This window comes from Rhizophagus irregularis, chromosome 24, assembly GCF_026210795.1.
Source record: "Rhizophagus irregularis chromosome 24, complete sequence".
NCBI lineage: Eukaryota > Fungi > Glomeromycota > Glomeromycetes > Glomerales > Glomeraceae > Rhizophagus > Rhizophagus irregularis.
Window position 1 is genome coordinate 255,025 of NC_089452.1, and position 10,219 is coordinate 265,243.

General features: G+C 27.8%; 3 protein-coding genes across 3 annotated transcripts; 2 read left to right on the forward strand and 1 right to left on the reverse strand.

Annotated features, from left to right (window-relative positions):
- OCT59_015777 (uncharacterized protein) lies at positions 1 to 777 on the forward strand. The gene is made up of 2 exons (XM_025325323.2): positions 1 to 120; positions 233 to 777. The coding sequence occupies exon 2, from the start codon at positions 249 to 251 to the stop codon at positions 636 to 638; it is 390 nt and encodes a 129-aa protein (XP_025181669.1). The 5' UTR covers positions 1 to 120; positions 233 to 248; the 3' UTR covers positions 639 to 777.
- Positions 778 to 4,195: 3,418 nt separating this feature from the next.
- On the reverse strand, positions 4,196 to 5,941 carry OCT59_015778 (uncharacterized protein). Its single transcript, XM_025315920.2, has 8 exons — positions 5,862 to 5,941; positions 5,691 to 5,786; positions 5,355 to 5,584; positions 5,150 to 5,282; positions 4,967 to 5,080; positions 4,708 to 4,881; positions 4,449 to 4,613; positions 4,196 to 4,379 (listed from the first exon to the last, which is right to left on the reverse strand). Exons 1-8 carry the CDS (start codon positions 5,922 to 5,924, stop codon positions 4,365 to 4,367), a joined length of 990 nt encoding a protein of 329 aa, XP_025181670.1. The 5' UTR covers positions 5,925 to 5,941; the 3' UTR covers positions 4,196 to 4,364.
- A 670-nt stretch (positions 5,942 to 6,611) lies between these two features.
- Positions 6,612 to 8,083, forward strand: OCT59_015779 (uncharacterized protein; the record flags this gene model as incomplete). The annotated part of the gene is made up of 3 exons (XM_025308812.2): positions 6,612 to 6,785; positions 7,124 to 7,970; positions 8,037 to 8,083. 3 exons carry the CDS (start codon positions 6,612 to 6,614, stop codon positions 8,081 to 8,083), a joined length of 1,068 nt encoding a protein of 355 aa, XP_025181671.2.
- Positions 8,084 to 10,219: the final 2,136 nt, after the last annotated feature.

Below are 10,219 nucleotides of genomic sequence, written 5' to 3' on the forward strand. Positions count from 1 at the left end.
TGCCTATGTAATGCCTTGACATTCTTTATCTAATTCAAGTTTAATAATAGCGTTCTATCGCTCAATAATAAATACATAACTTTCCTCTAAATTGGTTGACAAGGGATAAAAATTCACAAGGTTTATTTTTTTTCAGATATTATTATCAAAATATTTCGAGTAAATAAATGTAGTTAATATTAACAGTAGAGAATGATGTATTCTTTTATATAATTTCTCCATCTTTTACTAGTTTACTTACTACAATCATGTCTTCACCAACATCAAAGAATTATATTACGTGTGGAGAAAATGACAACGAATTCAACATAACTATGCCTCCAACTATTCTTAATCTCAAAGACCTTAATAGTAAAAATTGCAAGGAGTTCACTATTATCATTATCGGTTTCATCGAATTAAAGGGAAAGGCATTTTTAGTTCCACCATCCATTGAAATGAGTGTAACTGCTTTTGGAACCAATCTTGGATATGTGAAAGGAGACCTGGAACAAGTTGCTCTTCTGAATATGAGCGTACCTTTTATAGACGGGTATATTAAGCTTTACATGCAAGGAGGAATGTTCGTAAATTTAGAATACAATCTCAAAGCTTTCGGAATTGAAAAAGAAGGAAATGATATATTATTTGGTTTTTAAAATAAAGTGATTGTGGCGGTTAGTTACATGATTATTTTTTTTACATGATACATGATTTGAATTAAAACAAAAATAAGATAGCGACAATGTAATGAGATTTTGTTCTATTATTAGAAATAAAATTATTGTTTCTTAAATACACACATATTATCGATTCATGCCTTTGTATCATATGAGGAATTTATAGCCAAAATATTGCCGATTTACTAAGGTAAAAATTCTTTCAGTAATTTACAATGATTAGGTGGTTAAAATGAAAATGTTAATTATTCTCTTTTATTAATTATGTTTATTTATTTATTTTTGATCTTAGATCGTGCAATAAAGGAATAAATGATTTGACAGAGCGAATACCTACAAAAACGTCATCGATAAGTAAGTTATATTCTTTTGTATATAATGAATCTCAAGATATAATAAAGTTTCTTAATTACCTTTTTTTCTCTAATAATATTTGCTCATCATATTCATAAACAGATCGCTTATTAACCGAAGTAATTTTCTTAAATGGTTTATTTTTTGTTTTATTTACTTATTAATTTATTGATAAGAATGTTAAACGGTTCATTTTCTAATAAAAACTTCTTTTACCTTTAGGCTTGGTAAAAAGCTTGAAATGATTGAGATAGATGATACTTGGTTCACGATATTTTGACTTCCGTTCTCTCCTCTTTTAATGAGAAGGGAGAGCCCAGTGTTGTTACTGGACTAAAAATATGTTTTTATATAGCAAAATGTTTTTGCATTATATTTACTGGACCGAACTGGACTGAATAGTACTGGAATGACTGTATTTGTTTTGACTGAACGGTCCAGTTAATTAATTTTGACAACTGGACTTAAACTGGAACAAACGGTCCAGTGGACATATGAAGTGACAACACAGGAAGGGACATATAGCGATCAAACGCACTATATTTATCATAGATTTTAACTCTTGTTAGTTCGTTTTAAACTAAAAATGATGGTATCTTGAATTGAATGAATTTGGAAACAATTGTTAACAAAATTTTGTAGTCATTCAAATACTAATCGTTTCCATTAAGATAATATAACATAAGTTATCCCCATCATCGAAAATTCTTATAATAAAAATAATGAAATTACCATAAAATTACAATAAAAGTGTTAGCCTATAAAGCTTAATCGAAATAAACAAAATCAATCGATTATCGATCGATATCAGTTAAATACACTGGACATATACAGTATATTTGACCTGTAATATCATCAGGTAATTTTAAATGCTATTGTAAACTATTTTTCGATTTTATTAATGTTTAAATGATCGAGCTCAGTGAAATGGTTTAAGATTGCAATATAGAACATTACAGAAAACTTAAATAATAAAATTAAAATTGAATGTATAATTTTTGTATTATTTTCGTTCTTTCTAACATTTGCTTTCAAATAAAAAAGAAATAATGATCAAGCATATCTGTTAAGTGATTCCGTATATTTTTTTTAATTGAAATATCGAAGATTTGAAAATGGATTATATAGTATATATATTAATTAGTTGATAAATTATCTTAATTAGATTCGTGTGGGAAAAAATTTTTGATTTTTTTTTGTTAATAAAATAATCATAATGAAAAAAAAAATGAAATATAACCTTCTTTCAAAAGAAACTACCACAGATATACAGCAAAGGATACATAACATACTTTGAAAGTCAAAAAGTTAACGCAAAAAAACGACAAGTAAACTCTGTTATAGAACAAAGTTCTTATAAAACTACAAAAGTAACGTTTTGATCGACATAAAAACAAGAAGTAACTAATTGATTCGATCGCCACAAAAACATAATAATTTAAAAACATAATACTTTATTCATTAATAATTATGCCTTCACTGTTCATTTACAAAAAAAAAGCATAAATTTAGATGAACAGATTGGAATAAAATTGTATAAAAATTTTAAGAAAATTCTTTCTTAGAAACAATTATTAATAGAATTTTTCGAAACTTGCTGCTGATACTGAACGCCTCTTTCCCATGTGAAACCATTAATTAATTTTAAGAGAGTAATAAAAAAGCTTCAACTTGAAAGGAAACTATTCCAAGAAACTTTAAGAAGTAGTAAATTTTAACCTGAATTTTTCTTAACAATTGTTACAAGAATTAATTCAATTTAATTGGATGTTATCGACATTGCCCATTGCCATTGCATTTTCGAAATTTCGTAATAGCTTATAAACTTAAATCTTTATTCTGGGTATCTGAGTGTCTGGCTTTCTGTAGATTATAGAAGATAATTGACTCAAGTAAAGTAAGTACAACTGATTTTAATACATAGTAAATATTAAAATGACCTCGTACCAACAGAAGCTTAACTCTGAAACTCAGTTGTCAGTTGCGCCGTAGTAACAATAGCCAGATCCTGAAACTTGTACCAATCATACCATAAAGACTGATAACTTTCCTAGTCCGGTAAATGACTATGAAAGTTCTTTAGATGTGTTTATACTAATCAGGACCGAAACATGTACACAACATGCATGTTTGGTCTCACAATCAAAAATTATCTCCCAACGAGTTTAGCCGCAAGCACTTCTCATATCAAAACCAAATATTTTATTTGTTGTGACCTTTTTATTAATGCAATGAAAGGTAATAAAATAAATAATTGTAAAACGAAATAATATGTTCTTTTAATTAAAACCAATATATATTTTATTTTGTTTGAAATAATGTCATGGTTATGGCAGAAATCATTGCCACATATACAAAAAATATATTAATCGGTACCACCACCACCACCTAACACATTGCTGGAAGTCAAATTTTAGAAAGAAAGGATACGAAAAAATCAGTGGCTCAGATTCATCATATATCAAAGAATTGTTGTTTCATCGGCAGAGGAACAATGGATCTTAAACATAAGGAAGAACTGAAAAAGTTAATCTCACTGTTAATAAAAATCGTAAATAATATTAAATAATATGTATAAATCCGTAACATAAAATGGACAAGATATACTAACTGGAAGATATTGAATTTACTAAAATATTTTCCGCTATCAGTCGAATATAATATCATTATTATTATTTTACGGTATCTATACTAGATCATAAAGGAAAGTTCCTTACTTAAATGAAATCTTCCTATGGCTAATAAATTAACATCAATTTTATATGATAATCATCACATATCTACTGAATAAAAATTTTATTAATCAATTTACGCTCGACAGTATGTACCGTACATTACTAGTGAAAGATCCCTCATTTCTCACCTGTTTGAATGAAGTGTTTGGTTAATGACAGACTATCGTTATTATGCGAACTTAAGAAAGGTTATATAGATGTAACTTGATTATTTTATCTTTTTGTATTCTTGATACTTAATAGGCATTTACTAATCAAGTTAGAAATGTCATAAAATTATAAAAAGAAAACGCAAAAACGCAAAAAAAAGTGATAAAATGACATCATATTGAATGACTGATCTGCGGAATGCAGATCATCAACGTCACGAAATCTAGACTAACTACAATTTTTGAATTTTTAATATATCAATTTAATTAATGATTTCACAGGTATTAAATTCTTTCTATGGACTTAAGGTATAAAGTTTATTAAAAATAAATCCTTTGAAAATTTATTACTTTGGTCACTATAATTGATCAAAACAGACAATATTTTTTTTTTTTGAAAAAACGATCTATTATTTAGATTGGGAGCAGGGAATATTTAATTTATCACAATCAATAAATAAAAAGGTTTATACGTTCAACATCTGTAAAAGCAACATTTTAATATAATTCGTGGTTTTACTTTTAATAAAATAAAAAGAATGATTTCTTACCTGCATAAAATTTTCGTCATATCTGGCGCCAGTAATTTCAATAGAATTAATAATTTGTCTAATTTCAGATAACTCTTCAGAACTAAGATGAATTTTTACTGCTTCAAAATTTTCTTCCAAGTACTTGATTTTTTTTGTACCAGGAATAGCAACAATATTATCTCCCTACAAAAATTTACATTATAAACATTAAAAAGTTAAATTCTTGTTTGTTGAAATATTTGATATTAATAAACATAATTCTCATATAATATTTTACCTGAGCTAAAACCCAAGCTAAACATAGTTGACTTGAAGTTACACCTTTCTTACTTGCAAATTCATCAAATTTACGTACAAGTTCTAGATTTTTATCGAAATTTTCACCTTGAAAACGTGGAACTGTTCTCCTAAAATCGTCCGGTTCAAAATCATCAATAGATTTATATTTTCCCTAAAAAATCATTAAAATTCATTGATGTCAAAATATTATTATTTTATACATAAATATTTTTTTTTTAAAAAAAAAAGATAAATACCGTTAGGAATCCCCGTCCTAGTGGACTATATGCTACTATAGTAATTCCTAATTCGCGACAAGCTTCCATAATTCCATTAGTTTCAATATCAAGAGTCCAAGGACTATATTCCATCTTTAAAAAAAAAAAATGATATTTAGTAATTTTAAAAGTTGAATGATATCGATATTATAAAAAATTTACTTGAACTGCAGCAATAGGATGAACTTTATAAGCACGTCGAAGAGTTGCTGCAGAACATTCAGAAAGACCAATATACTTAATTTTTCCTTCTTTAACAAGTTCTGCTAAGGTACCAACGGTAACTTCAATGGGTCTGTAAAAATTCAAAAATAAATACAGTATGTAACTCATTTGACAATTCGATAAAAAAAAAATTTTTACTTACGTATTAGGATCCACACGATGTTGATAATAAAGATCGATACAATCTACTCCCAATCTTTTTAAAGAGCTTTCACAAGCTTGACGAATGTATTCAGGTGTACCTGATATGCCTTTAAATTCACCATTTGGTCCTCGAACGATACCAAATTTCGTACAAAGAAATACTTCATTACGACGTTCTTTGAGAACTTTTGAAAGGAGAATTTCATTGTCTCCAAGTCCATAAATATCCTTTTATATTTTATAAAATTGAAAAAAGTACGGTGATTACACGATAACTACTACTGATTTTAAAAATTGAAAATCTTTAAACAGTAGAAAAAGTTTAAATACGAACAGCAGTATCCCAAAAAGTGCAACCTAATTCAATTGATCGATTTAACAACTTAATATTTTCTTGTTCATCAAATGAACCATAATAAGCACTCATCCCCTTTCAAATAAAAGAAATTAAATTGGCATTAACTCATATTATTAATAAGTATAATATCGATACTAATGAACATACCATGCATCCTAAACCGATTGAGGGGATTTTTACACCAGTTTTACCAAGTTCACGAAGTGACATTTTTTAAAATTAAATTTCAATTTCATGAGAATATTTTGTCTGATTTAAATAATCGTTTCTTGCGTTGATTAACAATCAATTAATAATCATTATTTATAATACGCAAATAAGTATAATATATTCTTCCACATAATGATTAAAATAGTAAAGGTTATTAGGTAAAAGTGGAAATATGATGATAAATTAATCATATAATTAAAAAGAGGTCGCCACCTGACCATGTCATCATGGTGCAGCATCTTATCAAGTTTTCCGCGTTGATCATTAATTCAATTAGTAATCATACGCAAATAAGTTAACATATTAAGGTGATCATCAAATGTTGAGAAAGGGTAAAATTAACAGGTAAATTAACCGGTTAAAGGTGTGTCTAAAAGCCTGATTTAAACAGCTTTTTGACCAGAATTATGGCATTAACAAATAAGGGCGTGTTTCTTAATGTACAGTGGAGGGTGCACGATATTAACATACGACGCCCGTGATAAATATGCAAAAAAATTTTTTGAATCACAATAATCACAATGGACGAGCCGTAGATCAGTACTGACATCGGAAAAAATATAGTCCGACAACGCACCACGTAATAACGTACCAGATAACGTTATTTACGTTGGTTACGAATTGTATATGTTACCTATTAATATAAAAATATTAACAAAAAACTCGAACAATTTTGAAAATAATTCAATGGAAACCGAATTTAATAAATTAAATATCTCAAACACCAAAAATTGTTCGTATTGCAATAAACCTTTTATTGAAGAATTATGGTGTATAGAATGTGACCCATTTAGAATAATGGAAGGATGGACCAGTGAAAGCCCTGATATTAATAAGTTTATAAAAGATACAATGTATGATGTAAGAAATAGTAAACAAGCTTATGTTTATGAATTTCTCGAATGGGTCCCATTTGATAGATTTACAGATATAAAAAAAATTGGTGAAGGTGGATTTTCCAAAGTGTATTCTGCAACTTGGATTGATGGTAAATTAGAATATTTTAGGATTAATAATGGGAATTATAAAAAAGAAGAGTTTAAACCTCCTAAGAAAGTTGCGCTGAAAAGGTTAAATGGGTCTCAGAATATGTCCGACAAATATTTAAATGAAATACGTTCAATCTATATTTCATAATTTAATTTATTCATTTTTTATTGTTTAAGAATCATTAAAAAACAATTTTTATATAAATTTAGCTTAAAATACATTGGAATTTATCTAAGACATACGGATTAAAACTTTATGGATTATCTAAAGACCCGGAAACTAAAGAATTTATAATGGTCATAGAATTCGCTGATAAAGGAAATTTGAGTGGTAGTCTCTCAAATAATTTTAATAATATTTTTTGGAAACATAAAATTAAATTATTGCATGATTCATCATTTGATTTACGTGAATTACATAAATTAGGATATTTTCATAAAGATTTTCATAGTGGAAATATCTTACGACTTAGTGATTTTGCGTCTTATATTTCAGACTTTGGATTATCTGGACCAGCAATTGAACAAAAATCAGATGAAAAAGTATACGGGGTATTGCCATATATTGCTCCAGAAGTCTTAAATAGAGAACCATATACATCATGTGCTGATATTTTTAGTTTTGGTGTAGTTATGGCCGAATTATCATCTGGAAAACCACCTTTCTACAATAAAAAACATAATTTAAGCTTGGCATTATCTATATGTAATGGATCTAGGCCAGAATTTGGAAATGGAACTCCTGGATTTTATAAGAAATTAGCTTATAAATGTATGGATGCTAATCCAGGTGAAAGACCAACAGCTTATGAATTAGATGATATATTAAAATTTTGGTATTATTCTATTAGAGGTGAAAAAGACGATAAAGAAGAGTTTGGCCATAAAGGAAAAGAAATTAATGAAGCATTTGAAGAAGCCGATAAGGAAATACCAACCATCTCAACTTCATATGAAAAGAATTCTAATGCTGTATATACAAGTGCATTTACATTTAGTAATTTATTACCAAAACCTGTTAATTCATCCATTATTATTTCGTATATTAATAATGAAGGTATTTTATATTATAAAATTTTTATAAATAAAAAATTTTCAGATATTAATTTTGTTGTTTTATTAGCTTGCGACTCTCAATTAATCGACTTGGAAGTCTCTAACTCAATATAAATAAGAGATAATACAAACATTATACACTAAATTTAGAGATACTAATAATAAAATTTGTATTAGCAGCTTACTGAATAACTTTAAATAAATTATGCAATTATAAGGAGCTATAATTATTAATTATAATAACAATATATTGGCGGTTTTATTTAAAATATAATAAATAACTAATAAATATAATTATATAAATTGAATATTTGATATTATTTATAGATAAATTGTCATAAATGTTCGCTTATGTTATAATCGTCTCCACGGACAATACGTTTTGGTGTGGCCAAGCGAGCCACAGACGTAACATCCACCGATATCTAATGGCATTTTTTGACCTCTTGCAATAGCTGTCTCCCATTCATCCTGTTTCAATCGATAAAGTAACATGCAAGCACGTGCATCTTCAATCTGTTGATAAATAAAAATATAGTTGAAATATTTTTTTATGCTGGTTCTTTCTGAGAAATAAAAATAATTTTTTTTTTTAAAAAAAAGAAATATCTCATCTTACTGAATCATGAGTCCACTGTTGTATATCTAGCCCCAAAACTTCTCTTGTCAATACTTTAAGAGAAGGCTTTTTAAGTGGTCTTCTCCCGAATTTATCGCCAAACAAATAATAATAACATGAAGTATCACGTATCATGGTGTCCGGCCTTTCCAATTCTAAAGCCTGTGGAATATATATAGGTATATATTAAAATTATTAATAATTTATAAATAAATAAAAAAATAACTTACGCAAAAATCATAACCAAGAGATTGACCAACTATCAAATTTCCTTCCAATAATTCTTGAACTTCACGTTTGACTTCTTCAAAATCATAAGCTATTAAAAAAAGAGAGATTATTAAAAAAAAATTATTTTAATAAACATTTCATTTCTTTCCTACCATTTTCTAAATGTTTTGGAGTGATTCCACTGTAAAGTGTTCTATAATCCGTGATCACTCTTTTCGGCTTAACGTACTTATCCATTAATTTTATCCCATAATAGTTTACGATACTAACTCTTGCAAGTGCTGACGCTTTCCCACCGTAACCAACTCCAACCATTTCACAATCAATTGCTACGCATCTTTCGTTCACTGAAAGTTTGTCAGGACTATTCGAAAAAAAGGCAACAAATTAAAAAAATTAGATTTACAAACATAATATATATAGTACTTTGACTGACTTGTTCATCAACTTTTCGTTAAGATAATTAAACAAAGCATCAGTTGATTGCCGCGGCTGAGATAGACGATATTCCGACATAATTTCTTGGGTTTGGTTATAATTTGTGTAAATTATAAAGATCTTTGGGAATGCTACAAAAGGACGATAGCGATCAAGCGTCCTATATATACTACAGCCATTTGAAAGAAGCCATGAATGAGGAAAAATATGCAAATTGATCCTTTGGTATTTTAATTTCTTATTTAGGAAGCTATGCGTCACAATCCGTCACATGGAAAAATACAGTATATTTAATATATAATTAAATTCATCATTCTATTATACTGTTTGAAATTTCTTAAATGGTAATAATATTGTTACTTGATTAGGACGATTACAAATGATTTATATGATATGGCTGATACTAATGAGCAAATAAACAAATAATAAATTGATTTAGCTATTGAAACAAATAAGTTTTAACCTATCAATTCCAATTTATGCGATTAAACATGGTTTTCTACCAAATATTTCCTTTATACCAAAAAAAAGTAATAATAAGCGATTCTAAATTGATAACTTGTGCGAACATATTCATGAATATCATGTGAAACATTGCACAATCTGCAAAGATTTTAAGTTTGAGCAACGTGTGTGTTCTAAAAATTATTTAATTTAGAAAACAAGAAACTATAGGCACAAGTTTATAGTAATCACGTTACAGATTTTTTGTTATGTTTCACATTGTGTCTTTGTCCATTTTCACCCTTGTCTGCTTGTTTTCCAATTGAATACAAGCGTCGCAGATATATTGATGTTTCACATGATACCTCCTTTTCCATGGATTAGTATTATCCATGAATGAATACAATATTAAATGGAAACTGCAATTTTTTACGTGATACTAATTATCCAATTTTAGTACTTAAAGACAATATCATCAAAAGAAACCAACTTGTCACGTTATATCTCTCAATTCTCAA

Bases quoted from the DNA above. Each gene is read 5' to 3' on its own strand.
- OCT59_015778 (XM_025315920.2), bottom strand. From the start codon at position 5,924: ATGTCACTTCGTGAACTTGGTAAAACTGGTGTAAAAATCCCCTCAATC. The intron at 5,787-5,861 runs GTATGTTCATTA...TTTATTTGAAAG, and splicing joins CAATCGGTTTAGGATGCATG to GGGATGAGTGCTTATTATGG. The intron at 5,283-5,354 runs GTAAGTAAAAAT...GAATTTTTACAG, and splicing joins CATCGTGTGGATCCTAATAC to ACCCATTGAAGTTACCGTTG.
- OCT59_015777 (XM_025325323.2), top strand. From the start codon at position 249: ATGTCTTCACCAACATCAAAGAATTATATTACGTGTGGAGAAAATGAC.